The 25,685-nt window shown below is 43.2% G+C and overlaps 1 protein-coding gene across 1 annotated transcript; it reads right to left on the bottom strand.

Moving 5' to 3' along the window:
- Positions 1-23,783, bottom strand: LOC138097927 (putative adhesion G protein-coupled receptor F2P). Its single transcript, XM_068994153.1, has 8 exons — positions 23,706-23,783; positions 20,158-20,200; positions 18,568-18,719; positions 16,572-16,802; positions 13,435-14,796; positions 6,658-6,699; positions 4,664-4,723; positions 1-48 (listed from the first exon to the last, which is right to left on the bottom strand). The coding sequence occupies exons 1-8, from the start codon at positions 23,781-23,783 to the stop codon at positions 1-3; spliced, it is 2,016 nt and encodes a 671-aa protein (XP_068850254.1).
- Positions 23,784-25,685: the final 1,902 nt, after the last annotated feature.

Here is a 25,685-nt window from a genome sequence, read left to right as displayed (position 1 = left end):
CTAGCGTGGCACTTTGGTGGGGTGACGAGAGAAATCAGAAGAGACATTCTGAGGAAGACAAAGGATAGTGGACTTGTCACCAGCAGTCTGTTCAGTTATTCAGTCATTAACATGATCACAATTATTCAAAGCACATGGAGAATTATTTCATTAAGCACAGTATTGTGCTTAGTGAAATATGTCAGACAAAGACAAACACTGTATGTTATCACTTATATGTGGAATCTAAGAAAAATAAACCGGTGAACAGAAAAAGAAGCCAACTCACAGATATAGAGAAAAAACGAGTAGATACCAGTGGGGAGAGGGGTAGGAGAGGGGTAGAGGATTAAAAGGCACAAACTACTAGGTATAAAATAAATAAGCTGCCAAGATATACTGTACAGCATGGGGGAATAAAGCCATTATTTGGGAATAAAGCCATTATTTTGTAATAACTTTAAATGGAGTATAATCTATAAAAACATTAAATCACTATGTTGTACACCTGAAACTAACATAATATTGTAAATTGATTCCATCTCAATTTTTTTTTTAAAGCACATGGACAGCAGTTTATTTCTTGCCTTTACCTCATCCCTGTCCTTTTTTATTTTAGAACCATTGACAACATGCAAATAGGCTAGTATGAGAGATTCTCCTCCTCCCTGGCTTGGATGCTTCTCCTGAAGCCTCTAGTTTGAGACGGAGGTGGGGAGAAGGCAGTTGACTGGCGTGGGAGAGAGTGAAACAGGAAATCCCTAGTCTTCAAACAACTCCACTTTTTAAATTAACTTTTATTGGAGTATTGCTTTACAATATTATATTAGCTTCTACTGTAGAAGACAGTGAAGCAACTGCACGTGTATCTATCCCCTCTTTTTTGGATTTCCTTCCCATTTCGGTCATCACAGAGCACTGGGTAGAGAGCTCCCTGAGCTATATCCCTAGAGGCTGTCACACAGAGTGAAGTAAGTCAGAAAGAGAAAAACAAATGTCAGATATGAACACACGTATGTGGAATCTAAAAAATGGTACAGATGACCTTATTTTCAAACAGCTCCTTCTCAGCTACTGAAATTCTCAACAGGACCATCACCACCTTGCGATGTACCTGGGTCTAAATTATCCTTGTGCTTCAGGTACATGTTGTGGATTGGAAATATCATCTCGCTGGTGGAATTATCACTATGTGAACATAGATTAGTTCATCATGTAGGATATAAAATGAATGCAAACAAGTATGTTTATTATTACAGTTTAGGGGCGCTGGGACTGACACTCCCCAGGCAGGTAGCCCAAGGAGAAAGACTTAAATCTGGACTGTAGGATATGGTGACCCAGAAGTCAGAGACCTACAGACAGGAGAGGAGGAGACAGGTGATAGCATCCTTCCTCTGCTGCTGCCGCTGCTAAGTCACTTCAGTCGTGTCCGACTCTGTGCAACCCCATAGATGGCAGCCCACCAGGCTCCCCCGTCCCTGGGATTCTCCAGGCAAGAACACTGGAGTGGGTTGCCATCTCCTTCTCCAGTGCATGAAAGTGAAAAGGGAACGTGAAGTCGCTCAGTCATGTCTGACTCTTAGTGACCCCATGGACTGTAGCCTACCCGGCTCCTCCGTCCATGGGATTTTCCAGGCAAGAGTACTTCCTCTGAGTAGGGCTAAAACACCAACTTACAGTGGCTACAGCTGGTGGCAGAGTGAAGGAAGGATATAAAAAGGTAAGAACAAATTAGCCTAGGACCCAGAAAAGGGATTCTCTTTTTTTAACACTTATTATTATTTTATTTAGCTGTGCCAGGTCTTAAATGCAGCATGTGGGATCTAGTTCCCTAACCAGGGATCAAACACAGGCCCCTTTCATTGGAAATGTGGAGTTTTAGCCACTGGGCCACCAGGGAAGTTCAACAGACCAGTGATTCTTAACCCTAAGAGTACATTAGAATCACCGGGGAGCTTAAAAATAATAATAATGACTCAGCTCTACCCTAAGACTTTCTAGTTTAATTTCTTCGGTGGAACCTGGACAGTGGTATTGTTTACAAGCTCTCTGGGTGTTTCTGAGGTGCAGCCAGCCTGGAAAACCACTGATTCAGACAATCAACAAGCTAATAATGAAATTCTGGGTATTATCCTGCCTTACCTTGCATATAAACACACAAAGAGAAGGAGGGGGGAAAATAACTATTTTCTATAACACCAAAGAGCAGAGCTTCCCTATGGTAGCCGAATGGATAAATACCAGACACAAGTAAAGGAGTGAAACTAAGCTGAAAGAGATTGGAAGAGTCAGACCTCTCTCCTGAGAGCATCCAGGCAGACCCCAGGGAAGAGATGGGAATACATCAGATAGGCTAGCTGGAGGCAAACATTTACATTCCTGAGATACTTCAGGAAGGCTTAGATGAGTGTGTCTCAACCCTGACTACACTAGAACCACCTAGGGAGCTTATGCATCTTCCCAAATCCAAGTCACAGTGAGACAATCCAATTAAAACCTCGGGGGATGGCAGTGGTGGAGCAACATTTTTTTGTAAACTTCCCAGTTACTTCTGATATCCAGCCAACTTTGAAAATCATTGCTTTAGATAATTATTAATGTTTCTTCTCAGTAAAAAATTGGCTTTTTTTTTTTCCAGCTGGAAAGCATTTAAAAGTATCAGCCATCTTCCAGGTATGCAGACCAAGGACTGGAAAGGAGACCAAAGCTTCAGGAAGAGTAAGGTGAAAGGTATTTGCAACAGTGTGGATGGACCTGGAGATTAGCATACTACATGAAGTAAGTTAGGCAGAGAAAGACAAATATCATATATCACTTATATGCAGAATCTTAAAATGATACATATGGACATATTTACAAAACAGACTCACAGACATAGAACATAAACTATGATTACCAAAGGGGAAAGGTGAGAGGGAGGGATAAATTGGAAGCTTGAAATTGACAGATACACACTGCTGCTGTTACTGCTGCTAAGTCGCTTCAGTCATGTCCGACTCTGTGTGACCCCATAGATGGCAGCCCACCAGGCTCCCCTGTCCCTGGGATTCTCCAGGCAAGAACACTGGAATGGGTTGCCATTTCCTTCTCCAATGCATGAATGTGAAAAGTGAAAGTGAAGTGGCTCAGTCGTGCCCGACTCTTGGCGACCCCATGGACTGCAGCCTACCAGGCTCCTTCGTCCATGGGATTTTCCAGGCAAGAGTGCTGGAGTGGGTTGCCATTGCCTTCTCTGCAGATACACACTACTATATTTAAAATAGATAACCAACAAGGACATACTGTATAGTGCAGGGACCTCTGCTCGATAGTCTGTAATAACCTAAATAGGGAAACAATTTGAAAAAAGAATAAATACATCTATACCTATAACTTTTCATATTGTTCATGGGGTTCTCAAGGCAAGAGTACTGAAATGGTTTGCCATTCCCTTCTCCAGTGGACCACATTTTGTCAGAACTCTCTACCATGACCCATCTGTCTTGGGTGTCCCTGCACGGCATGGCTCATAGTTTCATTGAGTTAGACAAGGCAGAGACATTATTTTGCCAACAAAGGTCTGTCTAGTCAAAGCTATGGTTTTTCCAGTAGTCATGTGTGGATGTGAGAGTTGGACTATAAAGAAAGCTGAGAGCCGAAGAATTGACTCTTTTGAACTGTGGTGTTAGAGAATACTCTTGAGAGTCCCTTGGACTGCAGTCCATCCTAAAGGAAATTGACTTCATTGGAAGGACTGACATTGAAGCTGAAACTCCAATACTTTGGCCACCAGACGCCAAGAGCTGACTCATTTGTAAAGACCCTGATGCTGGGAAAGATTAAAGGTGGGAGGAGAAGGGGACAACAGAGGATGAGGTGTTTGGATGGCATCACTGACACAATGGGCTTGAGTTTGAGTAAACTCCAGGAGTTGGTGATGGACAGGGAGGCCTGGCGTACTGCACTCCATGGGGTCACAAAGAGTCAGACGTGACTGAGTGACTGAACTGAAACTGATGTCTATAACTGATTAACTTTGCTGTCCACCTGAAACCAACACAATATTGTTAATCAGCTCTATTGTTGTTTCATTTCTAAGTCATGTCCAACTCTTTTTGGGACCCCATGGACGGTAGCCCACCAGGTTTCTCTGTCCACAGGATTTCTAAGGCAAGAATACTGGAGAGGGTTGCCACGCCTCCTCCAGGTCCCTTACCTTTTACAACTCCAGTAACCATGGAAACAAGCCCTCCTGAACATCAAGCTATTGATATTAGGAAAATCTTTGTGTAGGGTCAGAATTTGTTCTTCTTGAATTGTCACACCTTGAATATGGTTCAACTGATGAGAGTCCCAATGAATGAGTGAGCTGTCATGGGGACCCAAGACTTTCCATCTGCTCTCATTTCTCTGTTTCATCACCTGCTCTCCAGCTCCATAGTTTGAGGGTTGCCTCTCCAGGCCCTGCTGCCTTGTCACTCTCCTCTAACGCATTGAAGTCTACTTTCTCTCTGTGGCTGTGGTCCCAGTGCTCCACCTAGAATCTGAACAGCTCACAGAGGCACTCACAAAGCTCTTCTGAAAAATCCATACCACAAAAGTGTTAGGTGATGCTTTGAGCAACACTCCAGGTGCCAGAAACTCCAATGTGGCTGTTACCTCGTCAAACTTTTAAATGCAAAAATGAACGTGAAGGCTTTACCTCTGATATCCTGGAGATCCACTGTGCAGAGTTTATTCGATCCTTTAAGGCATCTCTTATCTGGGGGGTTAACAAAAGCAATTAAGGGTTAGAAGATTATGAAGAACTAATGCATATGTTTGAGACCGGCAAACACTATGGTGAGAGTGTGTTTCCAGCAAGTACTATTGGCGGGACCAACAGTAATATTGCTCTTGTTGATACTTTGACTACAAATATTAGCTGTGGTATTTGATTCACTTAAAAAGTAATCATATGGTCTATAACTACATAAAACCTCAAGTGCTTTTTATGCAGTTTCACTTGCAAAACTGCATTTGTTCTTTACCCTAATCTAGCCATGGACGGAGGAGCCTGGTAGGCTGCAGTCCATGGGGTCGCTGAGAGTTGGACACGACTCAGTGACTTCACTTTCACTTTTCACCTTCATGCATTGGAGAAGGAAATGGCAACCCACTCCAGTATTCTTGCCTGGAGAATCCCAGGGACGGCGGAGCCTGGTGGGCTGCCGTCTATGGGGTCGCACAGAGTCAAACACAACTGAAGCGACTTAGCAGCAGCAGCAGCAGCAGCAGAGAAGGCAGGGCATCCCAGGTGGCTCAGTAGCTAAAGAATGCCCCTGCAATGCAATTGCAGTGAGAAGATGTGGGTTCCATCCCTGGGTCAGGAAGAGCCCCTACAGGAGGTCACAGCAACTCACTCCAGTATTCTTGCTTGGATAATTCCAAGGACAGAGGAGTCTGGTGCACTGCAGTCCATAAGATCACAAAATCAGACACAACCGAAGTGACGGAGTAGCACAGAAGGCAGGAAAAGCATTATTATGTCTATGATCCATTTGAAGAATCTAAGGCTCATGAGTTAAGGACTCTCCAGCAGCACACAGCTATTCCATAGAAATATCAGGATTAAAGGGCTCATTTCTTAACCCTTACCTCTTTTACTTTTAGGTTGGTATTGTATTCTCATGGGAAAACAAAAGAACCTCTGTGAAATATGTCTTTTACAGACCTTGCAGATTAACTTAAGAGTAAAACAGCATTGATGGTACAATAAATATATACATAAAATTTTAAAAATAAAAAATAAGCCCTGCAGTGTGAGTGCTTGCATCTGTGATTTAGAAGGTTTGCTTTTCTCAATCCAAGAGGCAATGTAATAAAACAGAAAGAGGGTGATCTTAAAAGCCTGAATAACTATGATGTTTTGTTCCTTTTTTCCACTTTTTTTCATCATACCACCTGCACACACTCATCTGTATTTGGAGAATTTCCTTGCTTAAGTCCACTGCTCTTTAAGGTAGAAGCCAGGACCTCACTTGACTCTCTTGCAGCTAAGATGTAGCCACGTGACCTGGGCTCAGCCAATCAGATATGATAATGCAAGATGCAGGTATCAGTGATCCTCCCCAGGCAGTGTGGACTGGCTGCAGTAGCAGGAACTCTAGCTTAGCACACACTCTCTGATGTTGCCCTGCCGAGCTGTGCTGTCTGTGCCCAGCAAAGTGGGAAGGGGCAGGGGAGCCTCATGTGGAGTCATCTGTGCTGTAAATCAGAAACTATTCTTTATGCATAGCCTCCATGCCTCCCAGCCACAGAGAGACCTTCCCAAAGATGTTATTGTGAGATGTAATAACTTTTTCTGCTTTAGCTAGCTAGAGTGGGTTTCTGAGAAATTGCAAGCAAGCTACTTCATCACTCTGAGTTTCAATTTCCTCATCTGTAGAACTAAAAATAGGAATAACCAGGATTGCTTTCAGGGTGAGAGCTAATGACTGTAAGAGCTTAGCCCCATAAAAGCTTGAAAGCTGGTAGTATTACTTGCATCGTTGAGACCTCGATGTCCTGTTCAAGTGTCTGCACAAATGATTGAGGTGAAAGACTCCCAATAAGTGGTATTTACAAGTAAGCATTTCAGGGCCAAATACTGATAATGCAGAAAACAGCAGAAGAATTTATTTTTTATTTATTTTTTTTAAGAAGAATTTACTGTACCTTCGGATCCAGGATTGTTCCAAACACCAGGATGAAGAAGCCCTGAGAAAGATGGAAGAGGGAGGAAGAGCCATTAAACAAAATAAAATGATAATAATAAGTACCAGTACTTATTATCAGTTCTTATTCTGGTAGAAGGTAAATAAAAATAATTTTATTAAATCCTTAAATAGAAAAACAAAAACCATTTTATTAAATCTTCGACTTACTCATTTTAAAGTCACAACACCTAGATTGATCCATTCAACAAATATGGATATAGAATTTTTCACGCACCAGCTACTGCTCTCGACACTTAGAATACGACAGTAAACTAAGCAGACTGAGGTCCCTGAGGCATACAAGAACACTATAGGAATTTTTTATTTGGGCAAAATAAACTGTTTTATGTTTATCAGGAGTTCCGGATCTCATCAGAAAGCCCAAGAAAGTCCAAGGAGACAGGCTATACATGGCCACCTCACAGTTCTTGAATAATCAGTAATGAAAGAAACTTCCATGGAAAATAACAAAAGCAGCTGTGTTCAGTTTTTATGAACACCTCCAACCTCCTTCCCCCATCCACAACTAAAAACTGTTACAAAACTTGTGAAGAAAAATTAAGGCCACGGATACTCATAAAAACTCTAGAGTTTCTAAGTACACTAATAGGTGTTCAGAAATGGGTGCTCCAGATATTATACTATGGAGAGAATTTATCAGTTCTCATATCTCTTATCTCATATCAATACTTCGGCTATCTGACGTGAAGAACCAATTCATTGGAAAAGACCCTGATGCTTGTAAAGATTGAGGGCAGGAGGAGAAGGGAGTGACAGAGGATAAGACAGTTGAATGGCATCACCGACTCAATGAATATGAGTTTGAGAAAACTCCGGGAGATAAAAGAGGACAGGGGAACCTGGAGTGCTATAGTCCAGGGGGTTGCAAAGAGTTGGACATGACTTAGAGATTGAACAACAACAAGGTCTCTTATGATTCATACAAAGATAGATCCCATTAAAGTCACACAGTGGCTGTTCTATCATTATAGTCCATTTGAGTTTTCCACTTTTTTTTTTTTTTTGCACAAAACCACTCTGGAAGAAGGAAGGAAATGTGTTTGTCCCATTTTTCACCTAAGGAAGTTCAGAGATTTAACTTTCAAAATGTGAAAGGCAACAACAAAATACATTAGACAAAATTTCTCTTGGAGATGAGGTTACTCAGGTCTTGACTCACCAGACAAGAGACGTAAGATAATGACCTTCGATTTAGGCATCCTTGTTAAGCTGCTTCTATTTCATAATCAAATGTGATTCTTACCCAGGCTGAGGCCTGCTAATGTACATAATTTAAGACAAACGGCACCATAAAGATGTTACAACCAAGTGACCATCAGCCGAAACAGTATAAAACCCCCTGCAATCATGATCTGTAAAAACCCAGCTGAAGGACAGAGGACGTCACAGGGACCAGTGCATGGCCGCCCAGCTCAGCTATTCCCCCAGACACGCTAAAACACACCTCCCTGTTCACCCAGTCCGTCGAGTGCTCCAAAGCATGGAATGATTCTATCACATTACTCTTTTTAGTGTTTCTCTTAACCTACAAGACAACCGTTGAAATCTGTCATTGTGTCTATTAAGAAAATGTCACTAATTTTGTGAACCATTCAGTTATAAAGTATCACTTGTATAAAGATGCTTGGGCCAAATACATCCCAGTCAGGTTTTGGTACTAGGAATACATTTTAATCCAAAATCTTCACGAATTTTACCCAGGAATTAAATTTTAAAAGACCAGGGAACCACAATTCTAGCCTGTTTCCTGAAGGCTATAGGACGAAGCTCTCTCTTTGAAAGATCTTTAATTTCTTGCGTTTGGATGAATTATATTTGTATCTGAACATTTACCATAATGCTCAGCACAAAAGAAATAATAAAGTTATGTCACTGTGTATTTCTGTGTGTACATGTGTGCATTTAATTGCTTTATTATAGAACCTGCATCTATAGCAATAAATATGTAACAGGAAAACATTCCACAAGGATCACTTGTCATTGGTCCATGCCACCTTGGGAAAAGTTACCAAAAATATCCTTCAAAAAATTCAGATAAGATTTTAGTCACAGTTTTATCTCTGAGTGAGAAGAATTCACTGGTAGCAGCTTCTTTGAATTTCCTTTACTAGAAAAAGCACAGTTTGAGCAGGTAAATCTCAAGATGTTCTCCCATGGTTTTAAAGTACGTGCTTTAACTGCTGTAGACTGAATATTTGTGTCCTCCAAAAATTCATATGTCAAATCCTAGTGCTGAATGTGAAGATATTCGGAGGTGGGGCCTTTGAGAGGTGATTAGTCATGAGGGCAGAATCTCATGAAAGGGATTTAGGGTCCAAATAAAAGAGGTCCCAGGGAGCTCCTGGCCCCTTTCACCAGGCAGGGTTATGGCAAGAACAAAACTGTCCATCTGTAAACCAGGAAGTGGGCTCTCACCAGATAACTCAGTCTATCTGTGTGTGCCTCCATCTTGGACTTCCCAGCCTCCAGAACTATAAGAAAGAAATACCTGTTGTTTATAAGCCACCCAGTCTATAGTATTTTTTGTCATAGCAGCCCAAATGGACTGAAACATTTACTTTTCTCCCACCAAAACAGCTAGAGGGGGTCCTCAAACCTCCTGCCCAGCCAGTTATTCTCAGTAAATATGAAGGAAGACAAGGGTCAGAAGAAATGAACAGTCAAGGTAGCTCTTGACTACATAATAACACTTCCCTAGCTAAAGGGTGGGGCTTCCCCAGTGGCTCAGAGGTAAAGAATTCGCTTGCAATGCAGGAGCCACAGGAGATGCAGGTTCAATCCCTGGGTTGAGAAGATCCCCTGGAGGAGGAAATGGCAACCCACCTCAGTATTCTTGCCTTGAGAATCCCACTGACAGAGGAGCCTGGTGGACCACAGTGCGTGGGGTCGCAAATAGTTGGACTTAGCCCACACACAGCTTGAGCTTTAAAATCCGTGGAGAAGGAACCATGAAATCTTTAAGAAGGTCTTTCTCCTACATCCTGTTGACCTCCTGCATGTGTAGGAGTCTCTCTTCTCCATCTGCCCCATCAGCCTCAGCGGCCTCACATCTCGGTTCCTCCTTAATCCCTGCGTGTCCTGCTTCTGCTTGCTTAGTTGATTCTGTCTCCTCCATCAGTGAGGGCTGATGACTGTCCTTTCTCTCTTCCGGCACTGGGCATCCTCAGGATACTCTGATCCACAGACTTGCTGGTAAACAGCAATAATCAACTCGCCTATTTTGTAGCACTTGCCATTCTCCATGGTTAAATACTTCCACCACAGGTGATTTAAATCTAGCAACACTACCATGTGTAAAATAGACAGCTAGTGGAATAGACAGCTGCTGTATAGCACGAGGGACTCAGCTCAGTGCTATGTAATGATGGGTGGGGGATGATGAGGGAAGGTGGGAGGCAGGCCCAAGAGGGAGGGGATATATCTATACATACAGCTGATTCACTTCCTTGTACAGCAGAAACTAACACAATATTGTAAAGCAATTATACTTCAATTTAAAAAAAGATTAAAAATGAAAATAATATCAATCCATCAATCAATCCAGCAAGCTGGCATCACTGAACATGGAGTCAGGAAGAGATGGGCACATCATTACACAGTGTTCCCACCACCCAGACATACTAGTTGCCAATAACCTCAAAAGTACGGTGAAATATAGATACAAACAACTACAAAGTGATGCGTTTTGAGGATGTATGACCTTTGTTTTCAATCTAACTTATTTAATTTGTAAGGATGTCTATGTTTACAGTCAGCTCCCCAAATTCCTGAAAGGTAACAGTCAGCACTCTTGAGCCAGTACAAGCCAGTTCCAGCCCAGCACTGCCTCATGCCTGCCCCAGTGTCTGACCTTCACCCTGGCTCTGCGCTCAGTTTCTCACTGTCCCAAGGGTCCTGGCATTTAGCTGGATGGCCCCACCCTCCTCCTTGTCAGGAGTCAAGGCAGAAACAGCTGAAATTACAGGTTGACCCTGTAATAATAGGTAAAGGAGTTCATGGTATCAAAATAAATGCTCACAGCCTGGTTTAAAACAAAAGTCACAAGAAAGTGGCCCCAAGGAAGACAAGGGGGAAAAAAATGCTTAAAAGTGAAACATGAATTCATTCAGCGTTCAGGATGAATGGCCATGGGGTACCCAGAAGAGAAATTTTAGGAACATTACATTTTTTAAAATATTTTTTATTTTGAGGGTCTTTCTGCAAACCATATGGGATCTTAGTTTCCCAACCCATGCCCCTAGCAGTAGAAGCATGGAGTCTGAATCATTGGAGTTCCAGGAAAGTCCCTAGGAACACTACATTTTGAACCCAGTTCTACCAGTGACTAGCTGCATAAATGTGGGTAAGGCAATTGATAATTACCAAAATTAAAAGACTCTTACTCCTTGGAAGAAAAGTGATGAGCAACCTAGACAGCATATTGAAAAGCAGAGACATTACTTTGCCAACTAAGGTCCATCTAGTCAAGGCTATGGTTTTTCCTGTGGTCATGTATGGATGTGAGAGTTGGACTGTGAAGAAGGCTGAGCGCCGGAGAATTGATGCTTTTGAACTGCGGTGTTGGAGAAGACTCTTGAGAGTCCCTTGGACTGCAAGGAGATCCAACCAGTCCATTCTGAAGGAGATCAGCCCTGGGATTTCCTTGGAAGGAATGATGCTAAAGCTGAAACTCCAATACTTTGGCCACCTCATGCGAAGAGTTGACTCATTGGAAAAGACTTTGATGCTGGGAGGGATTGGGGGCAGGAGGAGAAGGGGATGACAGAGGATGAGATGGCTGGATGGTATCACTGACTCGATGGACGTGAGTCTGAGTGAACTCTGGGAGTTGGTGATGGACAGGGAGGCCTGGCGTGCTGCGATTCATGGGGTCGCAAAGAGTAGGACATGACTGAGCGACTGAACTGAACTGAACTGAACTGAAGAGTGATACAAAAAATGTATGGTGCAATTAATATTTTTCATACAAATTTAAAAAAATCAAAAGGCGAAACACCTCTATTTTTGTGTTTTTTTTAAACTGGAGGATATTGCTTTACAGTGTTATATTGGTTTCTGCTGTACAACAATGTGAATCAGCCATAAATACACGTGTATCCCCTCCTTCTTGAGTCTCCCTCCCACATTCCCCATCTCATCCCACAAGGTTGTCCCCAAGACATCAAAACACTTGCTGTGGAATGAAATCATGTACATTTAAATTCTAAAAGAGCAAAATGAGAAAACATTTGACTTAAAATTTCTATTATAAATAAAACATTTATTTGAAATAGTCTTATTTTCTTATAAGTACACAATTAGGAACAAAAGCAATATTTCAGAGGGCTTTAGAAAACTAAAAGCTCTCTTTTCAGTTAGTTACTACCTACATTTAACATTCAATATAAGAAACTTTGGCTCTTTTATATACCATAGCTGAAAAAATGAAAAAACATTTTCAGTCAAGTAGGGAATCATTAAAGGTACATACAGAGTCACCTGGTAAAATGCTCGGATGTATTTTTAAGTGAAAACATACATTGTTTTTTAACCCCTATGCTATGTAAAAACATATTTGTATATAAGCATAGAAAACTTGGTAAAGATATACATAAAACTGGGAATATCACTTAATCCACAAGAAGAGAGACTGTCTTTAATACCACTCTGGATGGCTTGCCTCATTAAAATAAGATGGTTTCCAATGGTCACTAAAAATTCTAAAATGGTGAGGAGGGTGGGAGGGAGATCCAAGAGGGAGGGAACATATATGTACTCATGGCTGATTCACATTGATGTACAGCAGAAACCAACACAACATTGTGAAGCAATTATTCTCCAAGAAAACAATTTTATGAAAAAAGTAAAAATAAATTAAAATTTTTTTTAATTTTAAATAGAAAGAAATATAATATGTGGGCACATTTTAATATCTCTACTTATATACCCAGACTTTGGGGAAAGTAGTATTATTTAGTTTCTAAACAGCAACAGCTCAGCTTTTAATATTTTATTTATTTATTTGGCTGTTACAAGTCTTAGTTGCAGTATGCAGGATCTTTCTGTTGGAACATGAGGAATCTTTGGTTACAGCAAGTGGGATCTAGTTCCCTGATCAGAGAACGAACCTGGCCCTCAGCACTGGGAGCGCAGAGTCTTAGCCCCTGGACCACCAGGGGAGTCCCCCATTTACTGTTGTCTTTCATTTTTAAACAGTCCTATAAAACGGGAATTCTTCTACCTATCTTGTAAGTGAGGAAAACATGACTTGGCAAAGTTAAGCAAATATCCCAAGAGAGTGTTACACATTCATAAATCAGAGAGTCTAGATTTTAATCCAGGCCTTTCTGGAACAAAAGCTTACTTCCTGCCTCAATTTCCCCTCCACAAACGCACTCAGTCAAATCAGTCATTTCCTACTCTTTGCCATGCGTGGATTGTGACCCGCCAGGTTCCTTTGTCCAGGGGATTCTCCAGGCAAGCATATTGGAGTGGGTTGCCATTTCCTCCTCTAGAGGATCTTCCCAACCCAAGGATCAAACCTGAATCCCCTGCGGCTCCTGCACTGGCAGGCAGATTCTTTACCACTAGCACCACCTGGGAAGTCCTCCTGACTCAATATGCTATTTCAAATCCTTTGTCTTTTATAAAGAAATACGATGCTACGAGCTCCTGATCACAAAACTTTCTCCTGAATTCTCTCACTGTGGACTCAGTCAGAAGGCTCCGGACTTACCTGGAAGGCGTTGAGCAGGGAGAAGATGATGTGGCACGCCAGCGAGCCGTCATTGAGGACCGTGGCTATGCCAAATCCCCAGGTCAGTCCCAGCAGTGGCGTGAGGATGGCAATGTTTTTACTGATCCTCACGATGGCCCTCACTTCCTGGAACATGGAACTGCCGATGGCCGCTCGCCGGGTCTTGACAATCACCAGTGTGACTGTGACCAGGTTGACAACCACGATGGCCAGAGCCGGAACCACAAAAGCCAGAAGGGCCTTGGTCATGTCCCAGTTGAGCCAACAGGCCTCAGGCCGGAGATAACCTTTGCCAGGCTCCGTGGCAGCGACCGTGATAGCAGCGATGAGCAAAGGGCACCCGTAGCCCACTGCAAAGAGAGCTGCCACCAGGACGGACTTGGGCAATGTATGGAAGACTATCAGGATTCCGTAGAGGATGAGAAGTGCCTTGGCAAGCATCCAGAAAAGCACAGAAAGGTAAAAGAAGTGAACAAAAAAGGTTGCTGCCACGCATGCGCTGTGGTGCCTCGTTGGACCGTTGAGAAAGGAAGCCACGACGAACCACACATCAGCCATCAGTAAGGTGGTCGCAATGTTAGCAATGCACACGTGGCGTAAGTATGAGATCTCTGTCTTCGTCACCTGGCCCCAGACCAAGGCCTCGATGGACAAGCAGAGGATCAAGCTGCAAACAGAAACACCCAGGCCTATGTACGTGATGTAAATCAGGATGGGGCTCTGCAAGACGTGGGGTGCCATCAGAATCGAGAAAGAGGTAAACGCCTTGCCCGGGCTACATTTGCAGACCGCCTGCTGGGAGTTCTCCTCAATCATCTGGCAGACCTTGCGGTCCCATCTGCCCTCTAAGGAGTGCCAGCCTACACACTGTGCCGTCCTGTCCTCTGACTTGCTGATCTTTTCAAAAATCAGCGAGATTTTTTCAAGTTCCTTGGGCAGAATGACAGACAGGACAAGCCCATTCACGGTGATGCTTTCCAAAACACTGGCTTCTAAGATGGCCCCCAGAGTTGGAAATGCGATGCTGACGGCCCGAGAAGGAGAAGGCACCTCCTGAAGTTCCTCTCTACTGATCAACACCTTTCCCGCGACCACGTCGCTGGTGTCGTTAACTCTCATTGAAAAGGTGAAATTCTTTCCAGCGTTGTCTCTAGAGAGGATGGTGCCCACCGTGTGGATGAAAGTATCTGCTATGTCAATGGGATGCTTATTGACAAATAGCTTTCTTGCGAAGGAATTGACTGAATGTAGCAGGACACAGCTGCTGTTTCTTTCGGGGATGAAGGTCCAGTTTGAGATGCTTTTGCTATTTAGAATGTGGTTGGCCATGATGCTGTAACTCTGTCAATGAAGAACCGGGATTAGTACTGAGCCACTCTCTGAATCTGCCAGAACAATCAACATTTACTTTTTAAATGTGTGATCCTGGGACGTTCCTGGTGGCTCAGTGGTAAAGAATCCACCTGCCAATACAGGAGACATGGGTTGGATCACTGAACCGAGAAGATCCCACGTGTCATGGAGCATTAAGCCCATGCACTGCAACTGTTGAGACTGTGTTCTAGGGCCCGGGAGCCACAACTACTGAAGCCCACACACTCCAGAGCCCGGGCTCTGCAATAGGAGAAGTCACCGCAGTCTGAAGCCCTTGCCCTGTAACTAGAGAGTAGTCCCTGCTCGCCGCAACGAGAGCAAAGCCTGAGCGGCAACCAAGACCCAGCACAGCCAAGAATACATAAATAGATAAATAAATAATTAACATTATACATAAAAAAGTGATCCTCCAGCTGGCATCCCCTGGAACTGCCTGGAGATCCAGAATCTCAGGCCCTACCCCAGACCTAGTCAATCAGAATCAGCATCCTTTTTTAAAACTGAAGTATTGTTGATTTACAGGGTTGTATTAAGTACTGTTGTCCAGCAACAGACTCAGTTACACACACATGTATATAAATACACATTCTTTTGCATTTCTTTTCCATTATGGTTTATCACAGGATATTGAATACAGTTCCCTGTGCTACACAGTAGGACCTTGTTGTTTATCCATTCTCTATATACTAGTTTGCATCTGCTAATTCCAACCTCCCAATCCATCCCTCTGTCGCCACCCTCCCCCTTGGCACCAGTCTATTTTCTATGTCTATGTAGAACCAGTATCTTAATGAGACTCCCAGATGAGGTTAGTGCTGCAAGGGAATTGCCTTCCTCCCATTTTGTGCAATGCCTTCCTCCCCCACGCCCATTGCCATCATCAATTCCTTTTCATACCTTAGCGAAACTAACATGTGTTTACTCTGGTCAGAGCACCTATTACATAATTAGCATCTAATGCATCCCACTTGTGTGCAGCACCCTGTATAGCAACATTTGTTGTTGCTTAGTTGCTAAGTCATGTCCGACTCTCTTTTGACCCCATGGACAGTAGCCTGCCAGACTCCTCTGTCCATGGGATTTCCCCAGGCAAGAATGCTGGAGTGGGTTGCCATTTCCTTCTCCAGGGAATCTTCCTGACCCAGAGATCGAACCAGTGGCTCCAGCATTGACAGGTGGGTTCTTTACCGCTGAGCCATCAGGGGACCCCACGTATAGGAACATACCAAACTGGAAATCAATCCTAGAGGCTAAACTTACTTTTTAATATCCTCTGCTTTGAAGATCAAAGCAAAAAAAAAAAAAGGATCCGGTTCCATTTTACATTCCTGAGGCAGATATGTATGATTGTTTTCTTTGCACTCAGTTATTTTCCTTTTTTGCAACCTGTTCTGACTCCAGATGAAAGTAAGAAAAGTCTTTCTCTCTGCAGATCTACCATGGTTCTCAGTTTTCAGTAGCCAAATAGACCCTGGAAATGTACACCGGGGTTTAATCCACACCCCATAAGTGGTCTCTCTAAATGTTTGTTGATTGCATGTTTTCACTTTTTCATTCTTCTATTCATTAGCTCTTCATTCACTTTTCAATGACAATTTATTGAACACTTGCTGTGCTAAGCACTGGAGATACTGAGATGAAAAACACGGTTCTCAGACCCCCAAAAGCTCACAGAGTATCCAGCTCACCTGCATTCCTTTTCCATCAAGATGATTCTCTACCACATCCTCACCACCACTCACCTGCATCTTTGCCTCATCAACATCCGTCATTGGCACAGTGGAGATGTTGTGTAAGAGTTGGACAATCACAGCAATGTTTCCCGGAATCCGGGGAGACTTCTGAATGTTCCTAATCACGCAGGACAGATCCTGCGGACACTTTTCCATTAACAAATCTGTAATAGTCTCAGGCTTGTTGGTATATTCGCTTACTTTTGATCCTCCAAATGTTTGAACAGAATTTAAATCTGCCTAAGAAATGGCAAAAAACAACAAGAAGTTTTTTAATGTTCCTTTTGTTTTAAATAGAAAAAGAGTTTTACTAAAATTTAGGACAGTCTGATTACACGATGGTATACTGCATAATGTTTTTGTATTTTACATTCTCAAGTTCATACTCGCTGTGAATTACCTGCCCAATACCAGGGTGTTTCAACAGAAAAGGAAAGCCCTGCCTTGCCAGCCACCTGCTTCCTGCCCCAAATAGCAGCTGTGGCCTTTAGCACACCTCTCTGACTTCTTCTGTGTATGCATGCTGCACATTCATTCTGTAGGTAGATTTCTAGTACCCTCTAAGCTTATTTCTGCTATTCCTGAGGGGCAAAGCATGAGATATGGGCATATTTTTAAAATAGAAATTCTGAGCTGAATTTGGATGAATCTGTTGGAACATCCATAGAGGACTGAAAGTATTGATAGCTCTCCCATGGATTCAGGCTTGAGTCTCACCCTTGAGAGCAAGCAGGGCAAACTATGGCCCCAGGATTATCACCTGATTTGGGGTGGGAGCGGGGGCAGGGCATGCTGCATGGCTTGTGGGATCTTAGTTACATAACAAGGAATCAAACCCAGGCTCTCAGCAGTAAGAATGCAGAGTCTTAACCACTGGATCACCAGGTTATGGCGACAGTCACCAGGTTGCTGCTGCTGCTAAGTCACTTCAGTCGTGTCCGACTCTGTGAGACCGCATAGACAGCAGCCCACCAGGCTCTCCCATCCCTGGGATTCTCCAGGCAAGAACACTGGAGTGGGTTGCCATTTCCTTCTCCAATACATGAGAGTGAAAAGTGAAAGTGAAGTCACTCAGTCATGTCCAACCCTCAGCGACCCCATGGACTGCAGCCTTCCAGGCTCCTCCGTCCATGGGATTTTCCAGGCAAGCGTATTGGAGTGGGGTGCCATTGCCTTCTCCTTATTGCCAAAAATGGCCTGTTTTTTAGTAAATATAGTTTTATTGGAACTGATAGATTTATTGGACAGATACAAACACACCAACCACACAGCATCACATCCACTTTCCCTTTAGTGAGTGCTACATGCATTGCTGATTTCTTAATTTTTAATTGAAGTATAATTGCTTTACATTGTTGTATTAGTTTTTGCTGCACAACAAAATGAATCGGCTATATGTATACATATATCCCTACCCTCTTGAGTCTCCTTCCCACCCACCCCAATCCCACCCCTCCAGGTCATCACAGAGCAGTGTGCTGAGGTCCCTGTGCTCCGCAACAGCTCCCCACTAGCTGTCTGTTTTCTACATGCAGCGCATATATGTCAATGCTGCTCTCCCAGTTCGTTCCACCCTCCCCTCCCCTGCCACAGCCACAAGTCCATTCTCTATGTCTGTGCCTCTTATTCCTGCCCTACTAATAGGTTCATCTGTACCATTTTTCTAGATTCCATATATATACCTTAATATACAATATTTGCTTTTCTCTTTTGGGCTTACTTCACTCTGTATGACAGATTCTAGGTCCAGCCACATGACTACAAATGATCCAATTTCATTCATTTTTATGGCTGAATATATATATATATATTTTTTTTATGGCTGAATATATATATATATATATATATATATACACACAATATCCCATTATATATGTATACCACAACTTCTTTATCCATCTCACTGCTGATGGACGTTTAGGTTGCTTCCATGCCCTGACTATTGTCAATTGTGCTGTGCTGCTAGTGTGGGGCCCCACTTTGCAGGTGGGAGAAAGGATATTACCTCGAAGATGTTGAAGGCAGTGAGAGTACGGCAGGTGTCAGTGACTTTGTGCCATTTCTTTTTCCTGCATAAAAACCCCATATCCCCGGGAGTGTCTGGAGGGCAAGGTTGGCTGCAGTAGGAATTGTCCACACAAGTGCCATGGCATTCACCTGAGGAAAGAAAAGGTGTCAGCATTGCATGGAGAGGTCTGGGCTCTGGACCACGTGGGCCAGTTACCACGGTGTCCACACAGTGAAGGCGCATCAGGTGTCTTTTCTTTGTAAAGCGCAGGACGATTGAAATAGATCAGAGGTCATCATCTATTTCAGTGACAACCTCCTATTATTTCCAACAAACTAGTATCCTGAACTCTAAGGCTTAAAATAGATAAAAATGGTACCATCCCAGATGAAGTGAGTAAGAGAGAAGAGCCCATGGTTCAGTCGACTAGCTCCCTCTCTTACCCATAGGAACCCCCTAAACATGCCTCATGCCTGCAGCTCCCAAGAACACAGTTTGGAAGCCAGCATGCCTGATATTCTCTAAGAAATTTCTCAGCTCCAATTCCTTTAAAAAGCTAAGAATAAAACCACATATGACCCAGCAATCCCACTTCTAGACATATACCCTGAGGAAACCAAAACTGAAAAAGACACATGTTCCCCAATGTTCAATGCAGCACTATTTACAATAGCTAGAACATGGAAGCAACCTAGATATCCCTCAACAGATGAGTGGATAAAGAAGCTGTGGTACATATACACAATGGAATATTACACAGCCATAAAAAGGAACACACTTGAGTCAGTGCTAATGAGGTGGGAGAACCTAGAGCCTATTATACAAAGTCAGAAAGAGAAAGATAAATATCATATACTGACACATATATATGGATCCTAAAAAGATGGTACTGATGAATTTATCTTCAGGGCAGCAATGGAGAAACAGAGATAGAGAACCAACCTATGGACATGGGGGGAGGGGAGAAGGGAGAGGATGAGATGCACGGAGAGGGTAACATGGAAACTTACAATACCATATGTGAAACAGACAGCCAGTGGGAATTTGCTGTATGACTCAGGGAACTCAAACTGGGGCTCTGTGACAATCTAGAAGGGTAGGATGGGGAGGGAGATGAGAGGAAGGTTCAGAAGGGAGGCGACATGTGTGTACCTATGGCTGATTCTTGTTGATGTATGACAGAAAACCACAAAATTCTGTAAAGTAATTATCCTTCAATTTAAAAAGAACAATAAATTTTAAAAAGTATTATACAAAAAAATAAATTTCTTAGCTCCAGAACTTTACAAGGAGTTATATCATCAACAGGGTCTCATAGACCGCCCCCCCCCCAATAGCCACTGCTCTATTTTGAGTTAGTTCAATCCAAAGGATTTATGGCAAAGAACTCTCAGACCAGGATGGAGCAAGAAGGGAGCAGGGGTCAAAGGTACAATTTAAGATGAGAAGAGTAAAAAAAAAAAGTCCAGCTACACACCATCGAGGTGTGCCATCTACCATGCCATGAGACAGAGGGCTGAGAAGAGCTCTGCCTTACGACAGATGAATAGGAACACACCCAACTGTTAGTAACTGCTGCCAACATACCGTGTGGCCTGGTAGACACCTGCTCCTTGTTCTTGTTGGCAGCCTAGGAAGGGAAAATTAAAATTCAGGTCAAAAGCACCCAGTGATTCACTTTCACCACATCTGAATCAGCTCTGATGCCAGCATGCCACTAAATCTAAGACCATGAATTTGTCACCACGGTCCCATTTCCCCTCAGCCTGAACAGATGTCTTTCCATGGCTATTCAGCAGGAGAATTCCTTCCACTCCAGGAAGAATGATCTGCTTTCTATCTAGGAAATACACCCTGGGCAGATGTGGACTTACTGGAAATTAATGAAGGTTACGCTGCAGAACCCCTTGCTTGCATGGGCCCCTTCTATGTGCTGAAAGAGTCCAGCAACATGTTCACGTGATCATTGTTGTTTAGCTGCTAATTTGTGTCCAACTCTTTGCAACTCCATGGACTGTAGCCCGCCAGGCTCCTCTGGCCATGGGATTTCCCAGGCAAGCATATTGGAGTGGGTTGCCATTTCCTTCTCCAGGGGATCTTCCTAACCCAGGGATCAAACCCACGTCTCCTTCATTGGCAGGCAGATTATTTACCACTGAGGCACCACGGAAGCTCCATCATTATCATATGTTTTATTAAATTTTCAGAAGCAAAATAGTTTAGCCATCATCTGTTCAGTTTTTTTTTTTTTTTTCCCCAACTCCCCCTCCTTTACATTCTCCCTTATTTTGGAGAGCACTCGAAGGATATAGCTGTTTTGGGTAGAAGTTGATTTGGGTATTTGTTTAGTTTGGCTTCAATAGCATATATTTATGAATTTTGCAGTCATATTTGCATTACAAAGAGGACATCAACATATAAGAGGCATTCGTTCTCAGAGTATTTACAATTAGTCATAGAACAAGAAAATCCTAAGTGCTCAAGATATCTTGCAACTAACACATGAAAAAAATTTGATTTCCCCAAGGCAATGGCACCCCACTCCAGTACTCCTGCCTGGAAAATCCCATGGACGGAGGAGCATGGAAGGCTGCAGTCCATGGAGTCGCTGAGGGTCGGACATGACTGAGCGACTTCACTTTCACTTTTCACTTTCAGGCACTGGAAAAGGAAATGGCAACCCACTCCAGTATTCTTGCCTGGAGAATCCCAGGGACGGGGGAGCCTGGTAGGCTGCTGTCTATGGGGTCACACAGAGTCGGACATGACTGAAATGACTTAGCAGCAGCAGCAGCAGCAGCAAGTTTGAAAACAGTCTTTCTTACATGTTTACATGATATTATTAACAATGAATTGAGAAGCTGAAAGGTTGGGTTTTTTTTGACTAGCCATAAGAACGAAAAAAAATCTGATCATCAATTTTAGAGGTAAACTGAATCATCTTTCTATTTTTGTTATAGAAAAAAACTACAAAATTATTGACATGTAAGTGTGCAGCCAAAAAATGTAGGAAGGAAATTTTGGCAGTTTATTTATAAAAATATTGTTATTAATTTATTACTGGAGGGACTGCCCTGAGGGACCAGTGGTGAAGACTCCATGCTTCCAACATGGGGGACACAGGGTTGACCTCTGGTCAGGAAACCGAGATCTCACATGCCACTCGGTGCCAACCAAATAAATAAATAAATAGATGCATGGAAGTGCAAGCATTTCAAGATGCCCTTAGCCCATCTTGAGTGGATCATGATCTCCAATGCACCATAATAAAGCACTTCAAAATGAACAATTCTGGATAACACTTGGCCCATTAAACAGACTCCAGTGAGGTCACATCCTGCTAGTCAGATAGGAGGGCAGAAGGCAATAGTATGCTATTTACAAAGAATTCTGGAAACTGTCTTCTTAAGTGAAGGAACTGATTCACTTCCAGTTAATCTGCCAAAGTCCACGTACACAAACCCACCTGATCTCTTCATTTCTAGGGTGGTATCCGATCTGGGCCGCTTAAGCTTCAGCTAGTAACCATCCACGGACAGAGCAGCTTGGCACGCTACAGTCCACGGGGTCGCAAAGAGTCAGACACAACTGAGCGACTAACACACGCACACATAACAACAATCCTCAGACTAATACTGTGAACAAGACACTTGTAAACCCGCTAAACCCTCAGAATTGCCTGAGAGAGGTTGGAAGACAGATAACGCCCCCCAAAAAGCTCAGCCCCCAGCAACTTGTAAATTGAGAAGAAAAAGATGGAACCTCTCTGGTAAGGTGAGTTCCTGATAATCAAGAAAACAAAGCCAGCCTCCCATGCTCAGCCTCCAAGTTCTGTCTTGTGGAAGAGTACGGATGAGGACATGAAGAGGAAATGGTACAGAGCTGTGGAGTTGGGTGCCTCCTAGAAAAGGCCTTTCTGAGGGGGTCTCTAATCTTTCCCAGAAACTGGGCTGTAACTCAGTATTAGAGGGAGGGGAGTCATGGAGAAATTTCCCATCCAGGGGCACATTACTCAGGGTGAATATTGTTTGGGAAATTCTAGAAAGAATTTTTTATTTAACTTTTTAGTTTATATTGGATTATAACTGATTAACCATGTTGCTATAGTTTCAGGTAAATAGCAAAGGGGCTCAGCCATACATACACATGTGTCCATTCTCCCCCAAACCCCCCCTCCTATCCAGGCTGCCACCTGACCAAGGTGCTCACTGCTCCTTCCTGCCCATTGGTGGTGTTCACCATCAGGCTTCTTGAAGGAGATGCCATTTTGGGTGGGACAGTGTTTCACGGTGCCGGGACCATTCCTAAGTCCAGCTCACTCAATGCCATTAGCCATCTCCCAGTCAAACTTGGAGACTTCCCTATAGTTCAGATGGTAAAGAATCTGCCTGTATTCCCTGGGTCAAGAAAATCCCCTGGAGAAGGAAATGACAACCCACTCCAGTATTCTTGCCTGGAGAACTCCATGGACAGAGGAGCTTAGCAAGCTACCATGGGGTCGCAAAGAGTCAGACATGACTTAACTAACACACACACAGTCAAGGTCACATTCCTCCCAGCCTCCACATTCTCAGGTGCCTTAAAGGAAGAGGAAGTACCCTGTTTACCAGCCGCTGAAAGATTCACCATCAAAGGATAGGGAAGAAGAGTGGATTACCCTTACCTCATTCAAAGCCCTTTGCATCTCAGGAAATTATGGAAAAAGCAGACGGGAAAATAACTGGCAGCTATTGGCTAAAATGGGTTTTGGTGGCCTGCAGTTGCAGTTTCTTCTGGTTGGAGCATTCTACCCTGTCTTCAGGCTTCCCTCATGGCTCAACTGGTAAAGAATCCGCCTGCAATGCAGGAGACCCCAGTTCGATTCCTGGGTCAGGAAGATCCCCTGGAGAAGAGATAGGCTACCCACTCCAGTGTCCTTGGGCTTCCCTTGTGGCTCACCTGGTAAAGAATCTGCCAGCAATGTGGGAGACCTGGGTTCGATCCCTGGGATCGCAAAGAGTCAGACACAACTGAGCGACTTTCACTTTCACCCCTTCTTCTACATACCCTTCAGCTCAGATGGGCTGGCTAACTCATGGGTTCTAGTTTCTATTTGGTCTCCCCACCGGTTCATCCTCCCACCTCCCTCTTCTCACCTGGCATAACGTCCTGCAGGACTCTGTGGCCAAAAGAAACACGAAGCCGTACAGCAAGAGCAAAAGCATCTGAGTCATCGTCTTCGGCAGTTGCCTTCCTGGCTATTAGAACAAACAAAAAGGCAAAATGTCTCCAATTGAAAGATTTCGATGTTCCATGCAGAACCAGTCAGCCTGAGACTGGGTTCTGTCCTTAGTGCTGTCTGCTTGGGCCCCTCTGCTCCAGAGGTGGAGGCCCCTGGTCTCCCTAGACCTTACCAGGATGCCGCAGGTGTGCTCACCAGCTGGCCCTGGAAGGTTCAGGCAATCGCTGTGATAACCTTCAAGTTCTGCTGTTGTCTTGCATGTAACACCTAGCATGGGAATCCCTTCAAAGGCATCTGCCTACTGGGGTGTGACATACCAGCCCATATTTGGGGAGCAGGAAGGATGGTACACTCTCTGGGTTAGGCAGGGCTGAGAAACCTGTGGGTGGCTCGAGTAGAAGGTGAGCTGGCATTTCCACATGCAAGCTCAGATTAGAAATAGCTTTTGAAGGAGAGTAAGCACCAGGCTTGACCTATGGTCCCTCATTTCCACCTAACTCTGGAGCTGTATTTTCATAGGTAGGTAGCAGCTTCTTCAAAACTGACCTTAGACATGCCCTGGTATTGTTATTTCTGCCAAAACTGATGTCAAAACTAAAATGATTTCTTAGCATCTAGAACTGTGCTGGATGCATGATGGGGACATAGAAAATTCCATAAGAAAGAGTAAAGGTGGGAGGGAGAGAAGGGAGACTAGAAGAACTGATAATTTGCATCAGAGTCCGTGCTTTATAGATATAAATTCTAATAACGTCAATATTTTTCATCCCTGAGTAAGATATTCTTTGAGAGGTGTTGACTGTTTCTTTGCTTTTAGATGGAAGGAGAAAACTTGGATGTTATCAACAAAGGCCAGGAGCTTTTGCAATGGTTAATACTAACTATTTGATCATTTTTTTGGTGAAAAAGAAATAGTCTTTATCCCAACCATGCATAATTCTATAAAAAACAATGCTATTATTTTAAAGACTAGGCAAATTACATTTTAAAATCATGTTTGCTGCATTGAAATAATTGTCTAGCTGAAGTTCACTGAAATCTAGTGATAATTTAAAATATTTTGCAGTGCCTGTTTCAGACTATCATTAACAGTTTTCCGAAGGTCTTGTAGTATTTTATTCTCCTTTAATTAAAAAGAATTCTTTTAATTGAGCTGCAGTTGGTTTACAATATTGTGTTAGTTTCAGATGTGCAGCAAAATGAGTCAGTTAAACACCCACACACGCACATATATATATATATATATTCTTTTTTCAAATTCTTTTCCTATTTAAATTGTTACATAGTAGTTCCCTGCGCTATCCAGTAGGTCCTTGTTGGTTATCCATTTTAAATTCAGCAGTGTGTACATGTCAATCCAAACTCCCTGACTATCCCTTCCCCCCCGCACCCCTACCCCTGCTTCCTCCTATATTTGTTCTCCAAGTCTGTGAGTCTGTTGTTTTGTAAACAAGTTCATTTGTATCAGTTTTTTTTTAGATTCCACATATTAGTGATATCATACTATTATCTGTCTTTCCCTGTCTGAGTTACTAAAAGTGATATATTTTAATCTGGACTTAAGGAAAATCCTTTTTCTTCCAGATTTGTTGACAGTTAGCCAAAGTCATGAGCTCTTCCTCTAGTTCCATGCAAGCAGAAAACTTAGAAGTAAAAGCATAGTGGCAAAACAGTAACAGGAATCCGATCTTTGACTACCCACTCCTCCCACCCAGCCTCCTTCCTTCCCTATTTTCAAAGAGTCAAGGTTTCTGATGGTCCAGACCTGCCTTCCCAGGTTTGCTCCACACCTTTCTGAAAGTCAGGAACAGCTGGAGAGGAATGCTTTCCTCTCAAACAGATGTTTAAAAATGTCGATTCCAGGGACTTACCTGGTGCTCCAGTGGCTAAGACT

The sequence above is a fragment of the Capricornis sumatraensis genome, chromosome 22 (assembly GCF_032405125.1).
Source record: "Capricornis sumatraensis isolate serow.1 chromosome 22, serow.2, whole genome shotgun sequence".
NCBI classification, from domain to species: Eukaryota; Metazoa; Chordata; class Mammalia; order Artiodactyla; family Bovidae; genus Capricornis; species Capricornis sumatraensis.
This window is presented reverse-complemented; position numbering and strand designations above follow the sequence as displayed.